Source organism: Astatotilapia calliptera, chromosome 23 (assembly GCF_900246225.1).
Source record: "Astatotilapia calliptera chromosome 23, fAstCal1.2, whole genome shotgun sequence".
Lineage (NCBI taxonomy): Eukaryota > Metazoa > Chordata > Actinopteri > Cichliformes > Cichlidae > Astatotilapia > Astatotilapia calliptera.
Window position 1 is genome coordinate 24,567,198 of NC_039323.1, and position 23,727 is coordinate 24,590,924.

Below are 23,727 nucleotides of genomic sequence, written 5' to 3' on the forward strand. Positions count from 1 at the left end.
AGTGGTCCTGTTATGCTTTTCGTATAATATTTGTCCTGTTCCAGATGTTCATACTGAGCAGTGGATCACTGAACTCACTACATCCTTTAAGAGCCAGACACAAATTGAGCGAGCCCATTAGGAAACCCATTATGTCACAAATAGGCTGTGTGACTGGGTGCTTGATTTTATGGCAACAGTTCTTAATAACAAATAGGTGAATCTCAATACTTTTGTCCAGAAAACACATTTGTTTTCATCAGTTTGTGCAGCTACACTATCAAATTAAATGTAAAACTTACCACAATTAATAAGTCATTTTGCATTTTTCTTAATTTTATATTTCATTGTAATAATGAGGTTAAAATTTAATATTTTTATTTATACGCTTGAATTTTATTTTTATACTTTTACATTTTATAATTAAAAGATATAGTTTTTAGTTTAGAATTTTTGGTTGTATGAATATCTTTTTTAAAATAATTGAGTTTTGTAAACTTGGATTTTTTTTTTTTTAATTTTCTTTTATATTTATAATTTACACTTTTAAAATAGTTTGCATTTTGCATCATGCTTACATGATATTTGTATTTATTGTAATTTAGCATTTTGTTTTTAGACTTTTTAATTTTAGGAATTTTTAAATTTTATTTTCTGCTTTAAATTTTTATAATTGCCATTTTCTTTATATCTTTAGTAAAAATATCTAAAATAGTATGCCATATTTTTTTTATATTCTTGCATTTCATTTTTTTTATAGTTTTCTATTTTAGTTTTTTACTTATTTATTATTTATAAAAAAAATATTGCATTTTATCATGTACTTTATCATTTCCCAATTTTTTAAAAACATTTTATATTGTTTATTGTTGTAATTTACCATGTACTGTACCAATGTTCTTTGTTTTAAGAATAAAATTAGGAACAAAAGCTTACATGACGAAAGCATGAAGGGAAGTAGAAAAGGTCAGATACTGACTGAGCAGAAGGAAACCAGTAAAAATCATTTGTATTTACAGTCAAGAATAAAATATTAAGAGGGTTAAATAGCAAACAGTTTTAGACCTTTGAAGAGCAGTGGTGGGAATTTTCCCGTTTGAGACAAAACAACCACATTCATCCACAGCACAGCTTACAGATGGGACACTTAGTGCCTTTCTTGTGACTCATGTTTGTGTTTAATTTATTGAGCTGTTTTCAGAACTCTGCAGATTAAAGGTATCGCTGTACACACAGACCCCCGTCACAGTATTCTCACTTTCACATTTACTTCAGTCGAGGTGCAATAAAACATTGAAAATGTGACGTAATCTGAAAAGGAAGTGTAATAAAATAATTTCAGCGCACAATAATTTATTCAGTACACTGTGTAACATTTACATTCAGCTATTTAGCAGATGAGCGTTATTAACGCATCAATGCAGTTTTTAAAGTAGCTTAACAGCTTTTGTCTATAAGGGGGATTTTTTGGCTCCAATTTTAAACCATAAGTTAAAGAGTTGTCTGTTTTGTAAGAAACATGTTATCTTCATTTTCCTGCTTCTCAGGCATATGAAGGTGAGGGTGTTATGGGTGTTTGCTGTCAGCAGATGAGTCATCCTCCTTGAGATTATAAAACTAGATGAGTCACTGTAAACATTTGAGGAGTTAAAAGGAAGAAACGAGTGTAAAGTCTGTGCAAAAACCTTTTTTTTTTGTCCATTTTATCACACACAAACTCCTCACAAGTGTTCCTGAAGCTCAAATGTGGGGTTATCTTCCCCCCGGGTGTCATTTTCCTGGTGCACCTGCTCTCTCAAAGGCCTCTTTGGTAATCGGTATGTGCAGAAAATAATCCCAGAGACAATCATCAGGACCGATCCTGCCATCCCGACACCAATGCCGCCTCCCACGTGCTGAGATTCAGGTGCTGGGGGGAGTTTAAACTCGGGCGGGAACTCGATGGTCTGATTGGTCACCACAGCGCTCAGATTCCAGAGGAGAGGCACGAGCGATATCGCAGCAGCGAGGAGGCACAGCACTCCCGTGAGGATGAAGCCGCGGCGGACCGTAGAGTTCTTACCTATCCCAAAGTAGACGATCCTCATGGAGTAAACACCACTAGCGTTCCCACAAACCCCCACCAGCAGAGACAGGAGCATGAGGACCTGACCTGCAGCAATCTCAGGTGGCGTGAAGGAATCGGTGAGCATGATGTACCTGCAGTACATAACCTTGAAGCCCTCGCTCACCACGGTGTGGCTGGCGAAGCAGACCCTCCAGAGTCCGACCCATGCCACACCGGAGGTGATCACCGCCCTGTCCGATACCTGCCACACCCTCCACTGGATCAGTCCAAGAGCCACGCCGGTGAGCATCCATCCCAAACAGGCCAGCCCGAGAGCACCAAACTGGGCGTGGCCTGTGTGAGCCAGGTAGGTCATAGCAGTGGATTTCCTGATCCTACTGAAGGTGTCAACAGGAGACCGAACACAGGTGGAAGGTGGGCGATGTCACCTCTGTCATGTTTTACTCTTCGGTGCTCCAGCACAGTCTTGCTGTTGTTCTGTTCTCGTCTCACAAGTTGTCAGTTTTTTCCCTCCTTCGTCTCCTGGGTTACCTCCTAAACAAGCACCTGCAGCTCCCTCTGAGAGGAAAGAAACACAGACACAGCTGTTAGTGAGCAGCAACAAAGCACCATCAACAAAGACTACAGGGCAGCATTTCAATTGGACTGTCTTCCTCTTCACCATCTCAGTGCAGACATACTTCCTATAAATACCATATGTACTTCCTTTTTAAGTAGCCTGTAGGTATTTTTATTTAGTATCTCTGTGAAAATTCTTCAAAGTTCTTAATATATTAGACTGTTAGTTTTGTATCCTTCACTTTTATTTTAAGAAAGATTTCCTGAAGTGTTAAATTGCCTGGACATGTGTTAAATTGCCTGGACATATGTTGTTAGAAAAATGGGAAATGGACACAGAGATTTACCGAAACGTGCCCATGAATGCTTGTAAATACAGTATATAAGTTAAAAACAGAGTTTGTACAATTCTAACAAGCTTAAAAGTCATTATTTGGTGTGACCACCTTTATTCTTCAGCACAGTCTGTCTCTCTTAGGCAGCTTTCTTGCTATTTCTTTAAGTCGTCTTCAGGAATAGTTCTCCAGGCTTCTTGAAGGACATTCAAAGCTCTTCTTTGGATGTTTCTGCCTTTTGTTCTGTTCTCTGTCAACATGATGCCACACTGCTTCAATAATGTTGAGGTCCGGACTCTGGGGAGGCCGATCCATGACTGATGGTGCTCCACTCTGTTTTTTGTCTATCCAGGTATGATTTTACTGCATTAGCAGTGTGTTTGCGATCATTGTCGCGTCATGAACAAGATCTCCAACACCACTGAAATGCAGCTCAAACCATGAAAGAGCCTCCACCATTTTTTGTAGATGCCATTGTAATTTTAATTTGGCATAGCTCAGCCTTTTCTGTTTCTCTTCTCTTTCTAAGAATGGCTTCTTGACAGCCATTGATCCACTAGGACTGTTTCCTGTTTCTAAAGACGTCACTTTCAGATACTGTCCATCTGCTGTAGATACATAAAATCATAGCTGTTCTTTTGGTAACTTTAGTTAATTTATAAACTACAGACACCGATAAGTACCTTTGAATTTCACTGGGCCCCATTTAAGCCCACTGTTAACGTATGCAAATATGCAGTCTTATGAGCATACATGGTGAGAAACAGCTTTACAGTGTCCAGGTGCTGTTTTATGATTATTCACAGAGTTGTTTGACTTCCATAAATGAATTTGACAATGAAGCTAAACACACAGTTAAATGTACATAATGACCTATGTCATCTCTGTCTGGTTTCTGACACCAACTAAACTGCTATAATTTCTTTGTTTAGCTTCCACTTTTTAAAGGAATTAACTGTGTTTCTGTTTCTCCTCTAACAACTAAACGAGTTTTAGATAATGCTTAAAGGCTTTAAATACAACACCACAGACATTATGTGTATCTCGCTTTTTGTAATATTAAACTAAAACTAAAGGAACTTTCTACATGCTGGAAAAGAAAGAAAACACACACCATTTTCTCTCAGTATTGATGAAATGAACATTCAGCCCTGCAGATTACCCTCACTCATGTTACCGACACTTGTTCCTCATATCTATTATACACAGCATGTGATGAAAGCAAGTTTTGAAGACATCAGGTCATTGAAATCCATTAAAAAACTGCAGCGTTTAAAGAGAAACTCTTGGTTTTGTTACGTACCTGAGTGGTGCTTTCGTGGAACACCTCCCAAGTCGCCTTCAGAGAAAGAAAACCAGACTAAAACTGCCAAACAGGAAGGCTTTTTTCATTCACAGGTACCCTGCAGCACTTCCTCATCGTGCACCGGTAACCTGGATACAGCTTCTGGTCATGATTGCGAAGCTGTAAATGATTGACAGAATAAAAGTTTAGATGTAGCCGCTGTTACTGGTCAAGTCGTTTTAGTCTTTATGTCCTTTCAGATCACTTCACAGCTCTTTGTTGGGGCTTTTTTGTTATTTTTGAAATGTCCTGTCTTATTTAGGATGACTTGCAGATTTATACATACAGGGAAATTCATAAAGGTTTGTGCTGAAGTGTTTCAGTTCAGCTGCTTAAATGAGAACAATTCAGAGTAAAAATGTTTGCTAAATGAGTCTTTTAGAAGTTTAAATATGCAGCAAAGGTCTTGAGTCACAACAGTGAGTGTCTACAGCCATCTGTAAAACAAGGTGGAGGCTCTGTCATGGTTTGAGCTGCATTTCAGTCAGTGGTGTTGGAGATCTTTTCCAAAACGGATGAATTATGACTCAGAAAAGTCCCATTAGAATTTGACCCACCATGAAAAACCATCTGGACAGAATCTGATTGGTCACAGCTTCATTTTCCAGCATGACAATGTGTCACAGTTCTTGTCATTTGCCTAGTGTTTTTAAATTATAGACTTTAATATTTTCTGTTGATTCCAAGTTTATGTTGTTATTTGCTTTATGTTTTGGGGTTATTTTTTTGTTTTTGTTTTGTTTTTTGCTTCCTGCTTATAGTTGTGATTATATTTTCATGTAGTTTCCATTCTCTTGTGTCACTTTCTTTGTATTAAGTTCATTTGTATCTGCATTTCCCCGTTTTACTCTCTCTTCTCACTTCCTGCTTTGTAAGATAAGATAAGATAAGATAAGATAAGATACCTTTATTAGTCCCACGAGTGGGAAATTTCTTTATTTTGATAGTTACTTCATGTTAGCTTCAGTTTGAACTTATTCTTTGTCAGCACGTTTGGTTTTCCTCCCCATGATATTCTTAGCTATTTTTGTATCTGGTTCCCACTCTTGTGGTTTTTCTTGACTCCTTGGATTTTGCCACTTTTTCATACATGTTTTTCTTTTGGACTGTTTCCTCGGTTGTTTATCAAAGGTATGCTTAAAGTTTTTCATTTGACCTACCAGTAATTTCAGTCTGCATTTAGGTGTCCTCTACTCACACACATCAAGAGACTTGGATTGGCCTCCCCAGAGCCCGGACCTCAACATCATTGAAGCAGTGTGGGATCATGTTGACAGAGAACAGAACAAAAAGCAGAAACATCCAAAGAAGCGCTTTGAAGCTCAGACTTTGCTGAAAAATAAAGGTCAGCATACCAAATATTGACTTTCAAGCTCAGTAGAATTGTACAAACTTTTTTTTTTACCCATATACTGTATTTACATGTATGTTTGCACATTTCAATAAATCCTGCACTTATTTCCCATTTTCCTTGCAACATATAAAGAAATGAGGGATGGTTCAAGAATTTTGCGCATTACTGTATCTCCTAAGCATAACACTTGAACATTATTATTCTCTTCTCTTCCCTTTAAATATATTTTAATGACACGGAAACGTGATGAAGACGATGATTTTTTCTGTTTACTGGAGGGGAGGTTTAATCCAGAGCCTTTCTCTTTCTTATCTCTTTCCCAATAAGAAGAGAGAGATCAGAGCAACAGCAGGGAGGACTTACAGTAAAGTCGAATCTCTGGGCTTGGCTATAGCAGTGACTCATTCACAGCAACATTACTGACCTTGAACCATCCCCTGGCTGTGCTGTCTTACACTTCCCATGATGCACTGAGATATTTTCCTCCACTCCTTTACTGCAGGTCGTTAACTCTAGCCGACTCTCTCCTGAGTGCTTTGTTTTTTGTTGGTGATCTCTCAGATGGCCGTCCCTCCCTGTGACTGCTTCTGTTCTGTTAAAAAGGAGTTCTTACTCCCTGCTGTCACCAGGTGCTGCTGATTATTGAGGTTTCTTTCTCATATGTACCTTACAATATGAAGCTTGTGCAATGTGCTATAAATAAAAGTGAACTAAGGTGAAGGGTTCTGGGAAGGAGAAAAAAGCTCTGATCCCTTAGAGACAATAAAAGACAGGAGTGGCTGTGAAACGTCACGGTGCAAAGTTATAAAAATGGATAATATATAATATTTGAAACACTGAGTAAACAACAGATAAAGACACCTTCTTTTTTTGCCTGGTTATGGTTTCTGAATGACAAACTTCTCTTCACCTCTGCTTTACCTCAGCCCAACCAAAACAAACAGAAACAACATGTGACTGTTTCAAAGGTCAAAACCAAATATCTTTGTTATTTAAATATTATCGGTGCCTTACTAATCTTTTTATTCACAGGTAATCTGACACAGCTATCAGATGCTGCTTTAAAACCTGTAACAGGAGCCCAAAATGCTGCTTTAAGTGAGTCACTTGTTTTTTTCCTGTACGCAGGAGTGTGCAGACATCATTACTCATGCACACAGCCGATGATAAAACATGCCTTTCCTCTAGTGCCACCAAACAAGTTCAGTTTAAGGTATGTTTAAGTACAAGGTGTAATTGTCAATTGATTGCTACAGTAATAGTTAAATCCAGTTATTTTAATTTACATTTTTCCCTATTTTCATGCCCATCGATCTTCTAAGTGCTTACATTTAATGATTATGTTCATATTTGTGCACATATGTGATGAGTGTTCAGATCTTTACATAGGAAAGGCTGAACAACCATTCTTAACATGCTGTGCTGTGAATAAGTTTCCCATTCCTCATTTCTGATTTCCTCCTGTTTTTTGTGCATATTTGTCACAATTACATGTTTCAGATCATCAGACAAATGTAATATTAAACAAAGGTACCCCGAGTAAACACAAAATGCAGCTGTCAAATGATGTTTTCATTTCTTAAGGGAAAAAAATGTATTTAAATCTGGCCCTGTGGGAAAATCTTGAATTTAATGGTGATTAACCAAAACTGAGTTCAGTCTCACTAAACACACTCAGGCCTGATTACTGTCAAACCTGCTTAAGTTAGAAATCACTTAAACAGAACCTGTCTGACCCACCGACCACAATTTAAAGAAACAAAGTCAGTGGCATCTATCACTCTGGAACAGGTTACAAAACCATTTCTAAGGTTTTGGGTCTCCAGTGAAACACAGTGAGAAACATTATCCACACATGGAGAAGACTTGGAACAGTGGTGAATCTTCCCAGCAGTGACCGACCTTCCAAAATTACTTAAGGAGGTCACATAAGAACCAGAACAACATTGAAAGAACTGCAGGCCTCACTTGTGTCACACATTCAACAATAAGACAGAGACTGGACAAAAATGGGGGAGAGTTCAAGGAGAAAACCACTGCTGACTAAAAAGATTACAAAGGCTCGTCTCACATTTACCAAAAACATCTTGATGATTCTGGAACAATTGAGTTCTGTTACATCTGACATAAAACCAACAGCGTTTCAAACAAAGATCATCACAGCAACAGTCAAACATGGTGGTGGTAGTGTGATGGGGCTGCTTTGCTGCTTCAGGACGACTTGCTGTAACTGATGGAATAATGAATTCTGCTCTGAAGGAGGATGTCCGACCATCAGTTCAAGACATGAAGGTTTTTGGAGTGACCGAGTCAAACTCTGGACTTAAATCAGATTAAGATGCTTTGGTATGGTGTTAAAAAGGCCGTTCAGATGGAAAACCCTCCGATGTGAGTGAAGAGGACAGGGCCAAAATTCCTCTGCAGTGATGTCAAAGGTTTATTGACAGGGATCACAAACACTGGATTGCAGTTCTTGCTGCCAATGTGGCACAACCAGTTATTAGGTTTATGACACACTTACTTTTCCCACACAAGTAGGTTAGGCTTTTTTCCCCTTATTAATACAGTAAATGAAATGATCATTTAAAAACTGCATTTTTCATTTATTCTGGTTATCTTTGTCTGATATTAAAATTTGAGAGAGGCATTAAGGAGGCCATCTGCAAATAGCAAACATGAAGTGTGGGCTGTACATGAGGCTACCGCAGGCACATCTTCACATGCTTACTTCTTACATCGGCCTCCACAGAAACACCAGCAGTGTCTCAGTCCTTTTACTCGGGAGAGCAGAAAATCAGTCACTATTTACGCACTGCTGTATCGAAAACAAGCAGGAGGAACATTAGCACTGTGTCATGAGAAGATAGTCCAGTTTTTATCAAATTCACCCTTTATTCTGGCATAAATAAAATAGCTTCACTCTAAAATGAGATGTGCATCACATGTAAAAATAACATCTGGACAGCAACAGTTTGTAATAGAAGAATATTTTCCTCAACAGATCGTAACTCTTTTTACCATTTTGGATTCAAACATGTTCTTTCTAGTCTTATTAGACAACAAAAAACTATGTCATGAAAATTTTTTTTAATTAAACAACTTGCCTTCTTTCTTTTTTTTAAGAAATGATTTTCACTGGGTAATCCAAGTTGAAATGTTTGCTGAGCAGTTATGTGTTTCTTTACATACATTTCCAGACAAAGCTTTACAATAAATTACTACGAAATATTACCTTAAAAACATAAAACATACATGACCCAGTCACTTTCAGCAAGTTAAATAAAAAGAACATTAGAGGGGACTGGAAACACTGCAGGGTGAGCAAAGTAACAGCGTAATTCGGTTTTATGAGCTTTGGTTTTACGAGGTGCAAAAGAAACGCAGCTTTCATACGGGGAATGAGGAAAATATCATAATTCACGTGTGGTAGCGGTTCTATGTATTAAACTTCACAAGGGTCTAGATAAAGGCTCAGTTTCATAGCTTAGAAAGGCTTCACACAGCGAGCAGCACTATCAGCATTTAACACTCAGTGTAGAAATATGTATGTATTAAAACTCACCCTTACTGTGATATTACTTGATAAATATATTGACCTTGGCTAATAGGTGTTTAAATAGTGTGATAAAATCATAGAGTTGGTTCACTTTGTGCTGGTTTGCTTTACTCCACAAAACAGACAGGGGGCGCAGCTCTTCCACAAAAAGCTGTACTTTGAGTTCCTTGCATAGGCTGTATATAAAAGTTGGAACAGGAAGCCGTCACTGCAGTACCTTAAACTTGCATTTTTAAAAAAAATAAAGGCCACCAGGGGGCGATACCTTTAGTTTAAAAAGACTTCCAGTTGTATAGGGGGCTAATAGTAAAGAGATCTTTGTGACCAAAGTAAACACTTACTTAATTATTCAGTTACTGTTTTCAAGTCTTTTTGAATGAAACGTGACACACATGGCAACCAATCAGATCAATCACCAAAGACCTATTCACATGAAGCCGCAAAGTTTTCTGTGCAGCTTGATAAAAATATTCCACGATATCAGTATTTCACTCTGGGTCACAAAGCCTGTCTATTAAGAGGACAGTCTACTGACACCAATGACAATCAGAAGAAGACATGCTTGCGGTCACCATTTTGTGGGCCACTGGGGCTCCTATTTTAATATAAAGAAGTGTGGGCTTAATATAAAGACAGAAAAAAAGGGAGGGCTGGGGAAAAACTGAAATCATACAAATTCATGTTAAATTCTGCAACCATGTCTCTGTAACTTGGGCCCAGTTATTGATTGCACTCCTCTTCCTCTCTGTAGTCACATGAGTTTAGTGTGAGCATACCATTGGCTAACAACTTGTCAATCATGAGTCATTAGCCAATGGGTGTACAGTGTCTTTGATTTCTCTGTCAAGTCCAACCCTCTGTCAACACGTCTGCTTTTGAAGCACAAAGACTATGGGCTCAAAATGTGGTCATAAATATTTTGTACTTGTAAATCAGGATTTGTATGTGTAAAAAGAATTTGCGTGTGTAAAAAAGATTTGTATGTGTAAAAAAGATTTGTATGTGTAAAAAAGATTTGTATGTGTAAAAAAGATTTGTATGTGTAAAAAGAATTTGCGTGTGTAAAAAAGATTTGTATGTGTAAAAAAGATTTGTGTGTGTAAAAAAGATTTGTATGTGTAAAAAAGATTTGTGTGTGGACTTAGCCCAAAAAAAACCTGCAAGTTACAACTACGAATTTTGACCCTATTTTTCTTCCTTTCATCTGATTGGTCAATGTCATGTCAATCACAAATGTAACAATCCAATCAGAGAACAGATGGGTTTGGCTGTCAGAGGGGCGCTTTTTTGAACTGCAGGTCTTTGAAGGGAATAAATGCCCTTTAACATGCCAACCCAGCGTTTTCCTTCATCACCACGAAGGAAAACAGTCTGTGGTCGTCCGAGTTTGGTGATTTTTGTGTCACAGGACTACGTGTTTAATACAGGGACTTCCACAGCCTTTTCAACAGCGCTGCGGACGCAGGGGGGGCAGTGTTTTGGAAATGACAGTCTTCATTACAAAGCTTTCTTCGTTATGAATTAGCATACATGTTTTTATTGAACATTTGAAGAACTAGCAAAAAAACCCCACAAACTCTTGTAGTTCACATAAAGTCAGAGATAAAAACAACAAGGAGCAGGTGCAACTAGTACAGGTAGAACTGCTGCAAAAACCCACAGAGCCCAGCAGCCAGCAACAAATTCTGGATCCTTTGCTTTTAGTTAGCAATTAGCATTAGCAGCACATCCTGTGTCTGATGTGAAAGGACTTTTATGCTGCGCACCGTGACTCACAGCAATGGTCCCGGGTCAGCCCTGACGTTGTGTTAAACTAATCCTAAAGTAATAATGTTATTTCTAACCACTGATATACCACAACTTTATCCTTTCAACAGCTGCTGAAAGTAAGGGGACCTAGCTGCTATCAGATATTTATATAGAGATTACCCTTCAAGGACCTGCAGTTCAAAAAAGTGCCCCTCCGACAGCCAAACCCATCTGTTCTCTGATTGGATTGTTTAATTTGTGATTGACATGACATTGACCAATCAGCTTAAAGGAAGAAAACTAGGGTCAAAATTCGTAGTTGTAACTTGCAGGGGTTTTTTGGGCTAAGTCCACGCACAAATCTTTTTTACGCATACAAATCTTTTTTACACATACAAATCTTTTTTACGCATACAAATCTTTTTTACACATACAAATCTTTTTTACAAGTACAAATCTTTTTTACACATACAAATCTTTTTTACAAGTACAAAACCGATTTACAAGTACAAAATATTTATGACCACATTTTGAGCCCATAAAAGACACCAAAAAATCTCAAGCTAAGGCTTCATAAGCGAAATTCGCTAACCAAATGGTGACGTTGTGGTCCCCCATCTTTTATATACAGTCTATGGTTTCTGGTTTCATCTGTATTTGTCAGCCTCTGCTTGGGTAACGAGTAATGTTCTGACACTCTGAGCCCATTTTGCCAAAAGGGGAGTTCTGATACAGCACCTGCACGCAATAATGGTTTTATCTATTACTGACTTTAATTAAGTCTGTTAAGCAGCAAAATAATGTGAGAAATAGACCAAAGCAGAGAGGTATCTTGCCGCCCTGTATGTCCAAGACAAACATGCCTGGCATGATTCCACTAATCAAATGACAACACATTTGTGTTCTTGTCGAATCCTTCTGAGTAAAAACTGACCATCAAAAACACCCCACAGTTTTAAAGTGGACCTGTTATATGTGCTCTATGTTTATGTTCATACTACGTATGGCCATCCCTGTGGCCCAAAAGATCCAAACACTCGGTTTTGGACAGTTTTTTTCTAGTCTTTGCTTTAAATTATGTCGTGGAGAAGTCCCACCCACTGTTTACGAGGGGCAACCAGTCAGACATATAGAAGGTAAAACAGCTGTTGTCGTGCTGCACCAGGGCCCAGAAAAAAGGAACAATTTTAACCTGTGAGTCATGTGAAGCTACTCTATTAGAGTCCAAGAATCACAATTTGAGCTGGAAATGAGCAGTGGTGGTCCACTCTAAGCTGTTTAAGGTGTAACTGACTAATCCTGGTGTCTGATTTGGTTTCTGAGGCTCCTCAGTTTGGTTTTAACAAACAACAGCAACTCCACCAGCATCAAATCTAGGCTGAGGTCATAAACTCACACGCAATTCAAAGATGTTCATATAAAACTGCTACATGGTTCATCCTCTTGTCTGATTCAGAGCAGTGGCCTCTGCTCTAGTGGCAGACTGTCCATCAGGCACTTCAGCTGCTCCTCGCCCAGCTTGATCTTATCTTCCAGCTTGCGTTGCTCGATGATGAGCGCAGACTTCATCTTCACGAAGTGCCTGTAGTCGTCCAGGCTCTCCATGTCCAGGTGGGCCTCCATGATGCTGGACACCAGTCGTTCCCGACGGTCCAGGTTCTCCTTCAGCTCCTTGGCGTCTTCGTGCTGCCGCATCAGCAGCTTTCGCTTCTCAGTCAGGGTTTGCTGATGGAGGACAGATATGAGTTATTAATCTAGAACATCATCTATGGATCATGTAACCACATTAAACCTGCTTAGTGCAGCAAAAACAGTAAAACAGAAAACTTCTTAGGAAGCAGTTACGTATTCACACAATCCAGCATTCATTAAGCTAGATTATTCTTCATTTAGAGTCCTAGAGGTAAATTGATGGAGACAAACACAGTTAAAGCCAGCTCCTGAGGGAACTATGTGCCATATCTGCTGCACTGTAGATTCGTTACCTGAATTTAATTCCAGTTATGATTTAAGCTGCCAACAACAATAATGTCATATGATTATTCTTTTGCATTTGTTTTTTACTGCAGAGAGCTCATTTCATAACAGCAGAGAGGTACAGTACTGTGCAATTTCTTTACATTTGTTAGAAAAATAGGAAATATATGCAGTGATTTATTGAAACATGCAAACATACATGTAAATACAGCAGATAAGGCAAAAACAGAGTCTTTGTGCAATACTAAGAGCTTGAAAGTCAATATTTGGTGTGACCACCTTTATTCTTCAGCACAGTCTACTTTCTTGTCATTTCTTTAAGTAGTCTTAAGTAATCTTCAGGAATAGTTCTCCAGGCTTCTTGAAGGATTCAAAGCTTAGGATGTTTCTGCCTTTTGTTCTGTTTTTTTTTTGTTTTTGTTTTAGTTTTTTTTTTTTTTTACGTCAGGTCAGGTACAAGGACTAAAGTAAAGGACTAAGTAAAAATGAATGAAGCCAATATCCAGAATGACCTTCAGAAAGCCTGCTAAACCCTTCAGAGAAAGTCTGGATCCATGGAAACAAAATGTAAAGAAATGTGGGTTGGCTCAAGACTTTTGCACAGTACTGTGAACTAAAATGTTCATACATTATTAAGGTACACATAGATACATTATTAAACTACACGTTTGGCATCCATGGACAAATACAGTGTTTTGTATGTTAAGTGAATTCAAATAGCATTTTTTATGAACATAAACAGAAGGTAAAGATTGTTTTACTGTACTGTTGTTATTGCAGCTGCTGTTCTGTCACTGGGCTTCAGGAGGGATGATTAAATAGATTAGCTCAAAGCTTTTCATCTTTTTCAGACGTGTTCATATTTGTAAACTACAAACAATAAATGTGCTGTGAAATACACATAAACAAAACTATAAAATTAAGAGCTAAACAAAGTCCTAAAACTTAGTGTAAACTTCCATAAAGCTGAGGGAAGCAGTCGATTTGGTGGACAGTGTCTGGGGTTACCTTCTCTTCTGGTGGTGCTTCATCCTCCAGGCTGTTGAGGGCGTTCTCCACCCGGGCAAGCCGGCCCGACAGTGACAGCAGCAGGCTCACCACCTTGTCCAGGTCTCCCACGAACATGCGGAACTTGTCGAGCTGGTTGGGCTGACAGACGCGCTGCACGATGGCCTCCACCTCACGGCCCAGAGCCTCATTGTCCTCCACATCCTCCTGCAGGCTCTGCCTTGCCTCCCGGAGCACCTCCAGCTTTTTCGCAAGGCTGGAGATCAGCTCTTGCTGAAGTTGATGAAGTAGACACATAAAAACAATCCATTTACTACTTTAGGATGGCAGAATGGCATGCATAATAAAACATAAAGTGGGCATATTTTACCTTTTTATTGACCAGATCAACATCCAGCTCATCCTCTGAGTCTTGCTCCTCCAGCTGCTCCTGCATGTCCTTCATCTTGATGAGGAGCTCAGCTTTAGGAGCGGACGTGTTATAGTAGGAGGAGCTGGGGACTAGTGAGGCGGCTGCTGACACAGACACTTCCTCCTCCTCCCTTCTGAAATGCACAAGGACAAACACAAACACTCTGACACAACTTTTACTGACACTGCACGTCTGCACCCAAAATCTTCGAAGTCCTCAACTGGAACTCTTCTGGTCATGACACCAAAATATAAAAACATTCGGTATGTTCAAGCGATCATCAGTTCAAACAATTGAACTTAAGAAAAGTTATTTAGATATGTCACAACTTTGTAAAAGTGTGGATAAAGACACAAGCTGTCATCCTCAGATGAGAGGAAATCGGTTAGGATATTCAGGAACAACCCAGAAACCACCAAGGCTCAATCCTACCATGAACTGGAAACTGATGAAACACCAGCATTACTGTCCACAATACAGCCAGTTTTACATCGTCATGGATTGAGATTCAAGATTCAAGAGGGTGCTGACCAGGAAATCTGACAAATTAACACCTTTAAGCTCGAATGAAATCTTCCCAACCCAAATGTCTTCTAGAGAAATGTTTTGTAGTCAAACAAGACAAAGTTTGAGCTGTTTGTCCACAAATACAAAAGGTATGTTTGGAGGAATAAAGCTGAGGCTTTCAAACCTAAGAGCACTGTACCAGCTGTCAAGCATGGTGGTGGTAGCATCATGCTCTGGTGCTGTGTTGGTGCTGTGTTGGTGCCAGTGGTGCGTTGCACAGAGTGGATGGAATAATGAAGGAGGAGGAGGACTACCTCCACATTCTTCGACTTTATCTCAGATCAACAGCTAGATGGTTGAAACTTGGACACAGTTGTTTCAACAGGACAATGATCCCAAACACATCAAAACTGGTTTTGGATGGATAAAGTAGGCTAACATTAAGCTACTGGAACAGCCTTCACAAAGCCCCGACCCCAAACCAATTTCTGGACTACATTTAAAAGCTTGATCTGTGCTGGAAATAAACCAATTTAAATTAACTCTACAAATTCTGACAAGAAGAGTGATCGAATATCAGCCAGAATTATACCAGAACCTTACTGATGGCTACCTAAAGCATTTGATCCAGGGACAACTTGTTAAGGGATATTTTACCAAAAATGATTGGAAGTGTAGGTTTATGTTTGAGCTTTAATGTATTTTTTGTTGAGTTGTTGTTTTTAAAGTCATTAAAGATATATGCTGTACAATGATTCCATCCCTGAAAGGAACAGTTCAAAGAAATCCTTTAAAGCACCAAATTACCATGACATTCACACCCATGATGAGTGGATAGAAACTCCTGACCATAACTGCATTTTATTAGTATAGGAAAGGCCTTTTGCCACAAATAGCTTTAAAAAGTAGCCAGCAACAGTCTAGACAAATATGTTTTTGTTTACTAAATGTGATTTTGTACAACATCCTTCAATAATGTTGGCTGACTCTGTTATTTGTTTTAAGTGAATGCTAAAAACTCATTTTTATAGGTTAGTGTTTTCTTAATCTGTTCTCCTTCATTTGTTGTTATAGTTTGAAACATGCATGTACTGTATAGGGCTGTTCGATATAACGATATATATCGGATGACGATATAAAAACGTCTATCGTTTCATTTTATGCTATCGTTTGTTTCGTGGTGTCGCAAAATAAGCTGTTTACGGCAATATTTTTTCGTTTTGATGGTTTGATTCGTTTGATTAGTGGCTATGTTAATTTCTTAAACTTCTCTCTTTTTCTTATATTTAATATAACCACACTACTGACGGACAAGCGCCTGTCTTTATGCTTTGTGGTTACAGCATCGCGTGTCCGCTTGTTTATGTTCCACATAAACCTTTCACAATAAAGCCCAAGATCCTGTTTAGACTTTTCAAAATAAACTGAATCACTTGAAAGAGTATGCAGAGTATTTACGGATGAGAAGCAAAAAAGAGCCGCCAGGTGTTAAAAAATAAACCTTAGACTCAAACGTTAGAACAGACTTTTCCCCGCAGCACGCCGTGTAATAAATACTCACAAAGAAAACAGCGGCCGTTACAACTTGTGTCTAAAAATGTATAGTTTCATGCATCGGTTAAAACACTCGACTGCAGGTACACGACGCGCAGCTGGAAACACTTCACGAAAGTCGAGCTGCCCGAGATTCACAGAATTTACAGAAAATGTTACATTTTTGTGATTTATATCGTTATCGGGATGATAGAATTCTTATATCGGGGTATGAGATTTTGGCCATATCGCACAGCCCTATGTATGCATGTGTCTGTATGTTTTAACATGTACACTTATCTACAATGTCCAGCTTTTATTTTAACTGTGAAGCTCTTTGTAACTCTGTTTTGAAGAGTGCTGTAATAATAAAGTTATTATTATTATGATTTCGAGGAAAGTGGAGAAATCGAAATTGCAACACTTGTCCAACAGAGGGCAGGCTAGTCTGGCAAATGGAAAATCAGCCTTGCAGTGGCCGCTTCATTCTCCAGCAGTTCACTTTTATACCTGGACTCTACTAGGGTAGCTTTGCATGATTACAGTTAGGAATAATTGTAATTTATCTCAAAGTTGGACTCAGATTATCCTCTGTCTGAAACACACTGTTTAATCTCCTCAATAAGCTTGTTGAAACAGCTGTTATCTTGTGTGTAAAATCAGCCTTTCTAGATCCACTTACTGTTACTCCAATCACAAAATGCACATTTTGAATAGAAAGGTTTCATTTTAAATGTTTCCTGCTGCAGTGTCCCACCTGTCTGTGCTCCTGGGGGACGATGTGAGCAGTCTGGATCCAGTTGAGGCCTTCCTGCGCTGCTGGGCCCCCTCCAGGATCTCCTCCTCTGGTGGGAAGAGCCCCTCCATCAGGTCCATGGTGGTCTTCCTGCCACTCTGGTCCAGTATGTCCACCAGAGACTTGTCTTTACCCATAATGTCCCTCACCAGCTCCTCTCTCTTGGCGTCCTCCTCTGAATGTTGGGGCCCAGGTGAACTGGTCTCGGGGGCTGACTCCTGTGCCGCCTGGCGGTTGTAGGTGCTGAACCGAGATGAGGACAAGCGCTCCGCGGCGCCCAGGGAAGGGATGCGTGGTGGCAGCTCGGACAGGCTGCAGGACCCGCTGTTCTGAGGCAGGTAGGCTCGACCCTCGCGTCCTGTGCTGGTCTCAGCGTGAATGATCCTCACGGGGACTTTCCTCACCTGACCGCTAACGTCCATCACTGCGGGGCGCTTTGATTCGCTATCTGACCTGAAAAAGAATCACAATAGGATCAACGCTGGAAAATGTACGTCTCCTCATCCTTTTTTAAATTTTTAGTTTGATAATGTTTTAAGCACTAAATCACCCACATCATTCACCCACCAGTCTTAATATTAACATTAGAATACCTGTAATCATTAAAATTGACTGTCACGACCTTTATTTAGAGATTCTTGTGTGACAGTGTGGTATGTAGTTTTCTTTATCGTTCCTGTCACTTATACTTCATCCCTTTGCTCTGTTCCTCCTCTTGAACCTGTGCCCAAGTGGCCAGTAACCAAATTTACATGCACAGATCAGGTCAGTCTGGAGGGGCCTTAAAACTGCATGTTTTCTAACAGCCAGCAGGTGGCGACTTTATTTTGTAAACCATTATTACTGTTGTGATAAAATAGAGCATGCTCAGTCGTTAGCTGGTGACAGTCAAACGGTCAAGCGCTGAGCTCAAGGCCTGTACAGACAAAAGGGTTTGGGTGGCTACTTCCATCTTTCACATACAGTCCTTCTATCTATTTCCCCTGTGTGCCCCCCACCCCCAATTACTGGATCCTTTATTACGCTTCTTTATATTTAGCTTTCCAGGCATTTTACTACCAAATTCGAAATTGTTTACTGACTCTACCTTTTTGTTTGGTTTCCTCTCTGGCACCTTTAAATTAGTTTGACTTTCATTCTCAAAGACTAAAAAGAAATCTGATGTTACAAATCTTCCATGTGAGAAGACATGGCTCCAGGGTAGACTGAAACAATATTTCAGGCCAGAAATTTGATTCCATCCCAGGCCTCAGAGACTGATTTCCTGGTGGCCTGGTGGTGGTTTTGGTCTGCAGTGAATGCTCGACTATAGCAAACACGAGCGAGCTGACAGACCTCTGAGAAACCATACATCGAGTATGATTGTCAAACAGTGGTGAAGGAGACCAAACGAAATCTCCTGTGGAAAGAAGCAGAGCAGCCATCTACGAGCAGGACTGGGATGAGGAAGAAAAAGGTGGTGCCTGGTGTTTCTTCTTTTTCCACCTCCTTTGATCAGCTTAAATGTGTCTGATCTGCGAGATTACTTTTAAGTATTTCAAAATAAAGTTCACAGAGGCGGAGATACAAACTTAAAACACCAGGTGAGGCGAACAAACCAAAAGACAGAGCCCGTAAACAAAACAGAAAGTCATACACGAGGTGGTCAACCATCAAGAAACTAACACAACAACAACACACACAGAAGTTCAAGTCTGAAGGTACAGCACTGTGCAAACCTCAATATTTGGTGTGACCACCTTTATTCTTCAGCACAGTCTGAACTCATTTCTTTAAGTTGTCTTCAGGAATAGTTCTCCAGGCTTCCTGAAGGTTCCAGGCCCTTGCTTGATTTTTTCCTGTTTCTTACAGACACGACTTTCAGATACTGTTCATCTGCTGTAGATAGTTTTTAGGCCTGACGCTTCTTAATTTTGTCCTCCATTTGTCCAGTTTCCTCATTTTGTTCAAGGACTCACTGCACATCATGCTGAGACATGCCAATTTTGTGCTAATATTTCTTTGGGAATCAAATAAAATACTATTTTAAATCTGTCAAACTGTCTTATGTTTAAAATTTTTCATAAATTGAATAAAGAAATTATTTTTAGGTCCGCTTTAAATAGCTTGACCAATATAACTCTGAAAATGGTCAGGTACAAGAACCAGACTGAAAATGAGTGAAAAAAACAGCCATTTACTTTCAGAAAGCCTTGAGAACTATTACTCAAAACCACTTTAAAAAAATAACAGGAAAGTCTGGCTGTTTGGAAGCAAAATATAAAGAAATGAGGGGGCGCAGTGCTTTATAACAAGAAAGTGTGAGTCTGTTTATGAGTCTGTTGTGGTCAGTGCCGTCCTCTATGGTGCTGCATGTTGTGGCAGCAGGTTGAGGGTCGCAGATGCAAGGCCAGTAATGTTGTGGGGATGGAGCTCGGTTCCCTTAAGATGGTGTTGGAGAGGCGGATGTTGTCCAAGATAAGGACAATACCTCTCAACCCCTCCATGACATGCTGGCCAGTCACATGCTCACGCTCAGTACAAGACTGAGATTACCCATAATTCACCACTGAACGACACAGGATCTCTTTAATATTCTGGATATTTATAACTGAGCTACTTGTATATATATTAGAGCTATTTCTTATATTTTGTAAACTTTGTAATATATTTATTTATTTAATTTAGTTCAGTCTGTTAATGTTGTTGTCTTGGAGCAACTGTAGCCACATAATTTTCTTTAAGGATTAATAAAGTATTCTGATTCAGATTGATCGCCTGCAAAGCTAAAAACAAATTACAAAGACAATCTGGAAATATCTATTCAGACGAAGACCAGCTGTAAAAGCAAAATGGCAAAAGGTTTGATCTGCTGAATAATACGCATAATAATTGTTTTTTCCCCACTATTTTCAGGTTCCTGTTTCAAAAGTGCATCCTCAGTCCTACAATTATTATGGGACATGTAGTTCAATAATTACAGCTCTCAGAGCAGTTTCTGGTATTAATCCTAAGACTGGTCTTTAACAGCATCATTTAAAGAGAACAAATGATGTGGGGGACACAGCCCTTAAACCATTATGAGGGTAATAAACAAAGGTACAGGTAACTACATCATGACACAATTTGCAACAACATGATGACATTTGTCATTACAAGGTAAATTTTCTAGATAAGATGGATGACAACAAATAATATTAAACTTCAACTGATTAAAAGAAGCTGAAACATGAGGGAGAGATTTATATAAAGCGAGTTTCTAACTGGAGGAAGAATCGCTCAGCTGAACTTGAGTGGAAATCAAAGGTCAGAGCTTTCATGTGGCATTGAGAAAATTACAGCCTCCGGTCTGATTCTGTGAGCACTTTTTTGCATCCACAGCTGCTGGCAGAGCGGCTACGTCACCGCTTCGGTCGTTATTTATCTTTTGTTTGTGCGCTGTTGTCGTGTTTTCAATCTCACGTTCCCTCCTGGACTTGTTTACCTAAAGCTGCTCCTCAAAGCCTCTTCCTCTGGGAACAGGGAAGGAGGAACTTTACGTAACAAGGAGGCAGAGAGGTTAAGCTGCTTACCTGAGCAGTGAGTCATTCTGCACAGACGCGGCGGGCGGTCTGTCGGTCAGCCTCAGTGGCGCAAAATGTGGCGAGGGGGACCGTGCTCCATCGGGCACGGGAAGAGGCAGAGGGGCCGTGCAGGAGGTGGAGGAGGAGAGAGGGGATGAGGAAGGAGAAGGTGAAGCCGGCTGTTCCTTCACTTCATGTCCTTGAGCTGCTTTGCTCTCGTCTGCACAGGACATCTCTCTGAGGCGAGGGGAGCTGGCCGAGGCGGGGCCAGCAGAGGAGACCTGATCAGCAGCGGCAGTGGAGGTGGCAGCATGGTGCTGGGTGTCAGAGGCAGCGCTGGACAGAGGCTGGACTCCAGCCGGGTCTGCCTGGGCGCCAGCGAGGAATTCCTGGGAGGAGGATGTGGTTTCTAGGCCTAAATGGGGCCTGGGTGGCGGCAGGAGGCTCTGGGTTTGTGGCGGCTGGGCTGGGTGCTTGGAACCAGGGCTGGGGCTGAGGCTGCGAGGGCCGGAGGACAGTGTGGTGTGGGCGGGAATGGCAGCGGGATTTGTCCTTTGGTCAGGGAACCCTGGGGAGGGGCCCTCGACCAGCTGTGGGCTGTTGTCAGGCTCATAACTCCGACTCTCCGACTTCACTCTAGGGGTCAAAATAAAGACAAACCTCATCATAAGCACCTGAGGAATATCAAACATCACATGGCTTAAAAATACATCAATTCATTTCATCTCCAACACGATGATTCAGACATTTTCAGTTCACATCTCTCAGGAATGTTAAAATATGTGCTGCCTCCTTTTGGTCAGTTCTGGGAAGAAACTGGGCATCAATATGAGGTTTATCAGGATGATTGAACCACATGTCTGAGCAAAAAAACAACTCTGCAACAATATTAAAAAAAAATAGAGTTAATACAGTTTATTCTCCTATTTTTAGTTGGACAGATAGATAAATGCCTAAAACAGCTCATTTTCTAAATTAATAATCATGAAGGTCTCCCCCCTGTCTTGTTATGAGCAGACACCTCTCCCACATGGTGATATGAGCCTTGAAAGTTTAACCAAAACACACCTTCTGAAGTTTTCTCCACTGAATTATGAGAAAACAAGTAAAAAAGGGGAACAAACGCTTCACAGACATTAAACTGCTGCAGTTGTGCTGATGAAACTATATATGGAGCTATGGAAAAAACAGATTTTATCTTTAGATTGTGACACTTGGAGTGGGTGTAAAATTGCCTTCACAATTTCATATGGATTTTTCCTGTACTTATGAAAGTATGCAGGAAAACATCATGTCAATTTTGTATGTAAAGGGCTGATCACTGGGAAAGTATTCACAATATTTCTTAATTAAATATTCTAAAGTTCTCAGCTGGTTAAACAATTCATCAGATCTTATATGGAGCAACTTGTGCAAAATTCATCCCTCTTGGGTGAGGTGTTTCTGGCATATCTGACTGGGACGAGACCCTGGGGCAGGTTTACATCAGGTTACATGGATACAAAGTTCAGAAGAACCTGTTCACCTGGTGCATTTGAGTAATATTACTGATGACTTTGAGGTTCACAGGTGTGGTTTGAGTGAGTCTATTACAGTTCACGACACCCGAACCACGAGTGTGAAAACCAAACACAGAGCTTGGATTACAAGGGAGCTAGTCCACAGTTAGGGGCAGGGAATAATTACAATAACCACTGAAATGTTTCCAGGGCTCCAGCACCAAATCTTAAAGCTTTTATAGGACTCGGACCCTCCAAAACCTGTTCTTCCCATCTTTCACGTATCAAAAACCAGCATCCTGCAGCTCATCACTGAGCTTAAAAAGAGCTCTGATGCATATGCTGTTAGATTGCAGTGCATGCTTTTTATATTTGCAGATATATTTTCAGGGATTGACAGTTTTAAGGAACATTATTCACATAACAGGCTAAAATATCTAAACATGTTTAGAAGAATATGGTATTATTAGATATCTAACACGTTAATTTTAAAAATGTAGGATGTTTTGTTGCTTTTTCCATTTAATATACACAGTTCGATGGGATAAATAAAAGAGTAAATGTGGAAAAATCCAATACAACAAAAGAAAAAAGTGCATATTGTAACACTAGAAAGAAAGAATTTGAGCATCACTTTGGCTTACACCTCTGAGTCAATATTACGCTGAAAGATGAGTTTGAATTTCCCTTTTTTCTTAAAGGTGTTTATATCCCACCTTGCATACCAGGCAGCACATCAACAAAAGGAGTGAATGCGGAGGATTACTGATCATGTATGCAGCAGATAAGTGTTCTTTGTCAGCAGCAGCTTACGGATAAACTGATACCCTCTCCACCCACTGTAAATCCACAGTAGCTTCAGACACGTTTTGTAAATAAGGGTGTAGTTGACGACTGGAGTCTGAGGAGAATCTATTCACCCAAACCTGAGCTTCAATAGCAAAAGATAAAGTTAGAAAAAAGGTTCTAGTTTGACTGAAAGTGATCACTTCAGCTCAGGAAGCCTGAGAGGAGAAACTGAGAGCAGTTCTTTCTGCACTGAAATGTCACAGACTGGATAAATTCCACATTTATATGAAACTAAACAGATATTTCTTCCTGTCAAATGTCCCACTGCAAAGTAATGAGTATTCCTCTAAACACATTATAGGAGTTGGTGAACATAGAAGAAATGTTTAGAAAAGTCTGCAGCCACCCCTTATTCATTTGCATTTGGATTTAAATAAGCCAGGCTTTTTGTAATTTTTAAAAGTGGTCTTCTTGTGGTCTGAAGGTCAGTCAAAGTTTTTCTTTGGACATTGGCTTTCAAGAAGCCATTCTCAAAGAAACAAAACAGGGAGAAAAAGCTGAGGTATGCACAATTGCTCAAGAACTGCACTGAAAATCAGTCGGAACAGGTCTAATGGAGTGATGAATCCAAATTGGACATGTTTTGGTCCAAATGTCGTCAGTGTGACACAACAGTGTCTACTCACTATTGTTGGAGAACTTGGCAAAATTGATGAATTA

The 23,727-nt window shown here is 39.8% G+C and overlaps 2 protein-coding genes across 8 annotated transcripts in view; both read right to left on the bottom strand.

Annotated features, from left to right (window-relative positions):
• Nucleotides 1-880: 880 nt before the first annotated feature.
• On the bottom strand, nt 881-10,133 carry LOC113016890 (claudin-34-like). Of its 2 annotated transcripts, none has more exons than XM_026160052.1 (2): nt 7,717-10,133; nt 881-2,605 (listed from the first exon to the last, which is right to left on the bottom strand). In XM_026160052.1, exon 2 carries the CDS (start codon nt 2,400-2,402, stop codon nt 1,701-1,703), a length of 702 nt encoding a protein of 233 aa, XP_026015837.1. In that variant the 5' UTR covers nt 2,403-2,605; nt 7,717-10,133; the 3' UTR covers nt 881-1,700. The 2 variants fall into 2 exon arrangements, with proteins under 2 accessions (XP_026015837.1, XP_026015835.1); XM_026160050.1 differs by lacking the exon at nt 7,717-10,133 and adding an exon at nt 4,244-4,740.
• A 1,310-nt stretch (nt 10,134-11,443) lies between these two features.
• Nucleotides 11,444-23,727, bottom strand: part of LOC113016327 (protein Shroom2-like) — a 35,108-nt gene continuing 22,824 nt past the window's right edge. For all 6 annotated transcript variants that reach the window (XM_026159081.1, XM_026159075.1, XM_026159079.1 and 3 more), the window contains 5 exons: nt 20,729-21,355; nt 17,139-17,630; nt 14,300-14,474; nt 13,930-14,202; nt 11,444-12,669 (listed from right to left, as the gene is read on the bottom strand). In XM_026159081.1, coding sequence (XP_026014866.1) covers nt 12,397-12,669; nt 13,930-14,202; nt 14,300-14,474; nt 17,139-17,630; nt 20,729-21,355 — 1,840 coding nt within the window. In that variant the 3' untranslated portion in view covers nt 11,444-12,396. The remainder of the gene's footprint in view (nt 12,670-13,929; nt 14,203-14,299; nt 14,475-17,138; nt 17,631-20,728; nt 21,356-23,727) is intronic.

Bases quoted from the DNA above. Each gene is read 5' to 3' on its own strand.
- LOC113016890 (XM_026160052.1), bottom strand. From the start codon at position 2,402: ATGACCTACCTGGCTCACACAGGCCACGCCCAGTTTGGTGCTCTCGGG.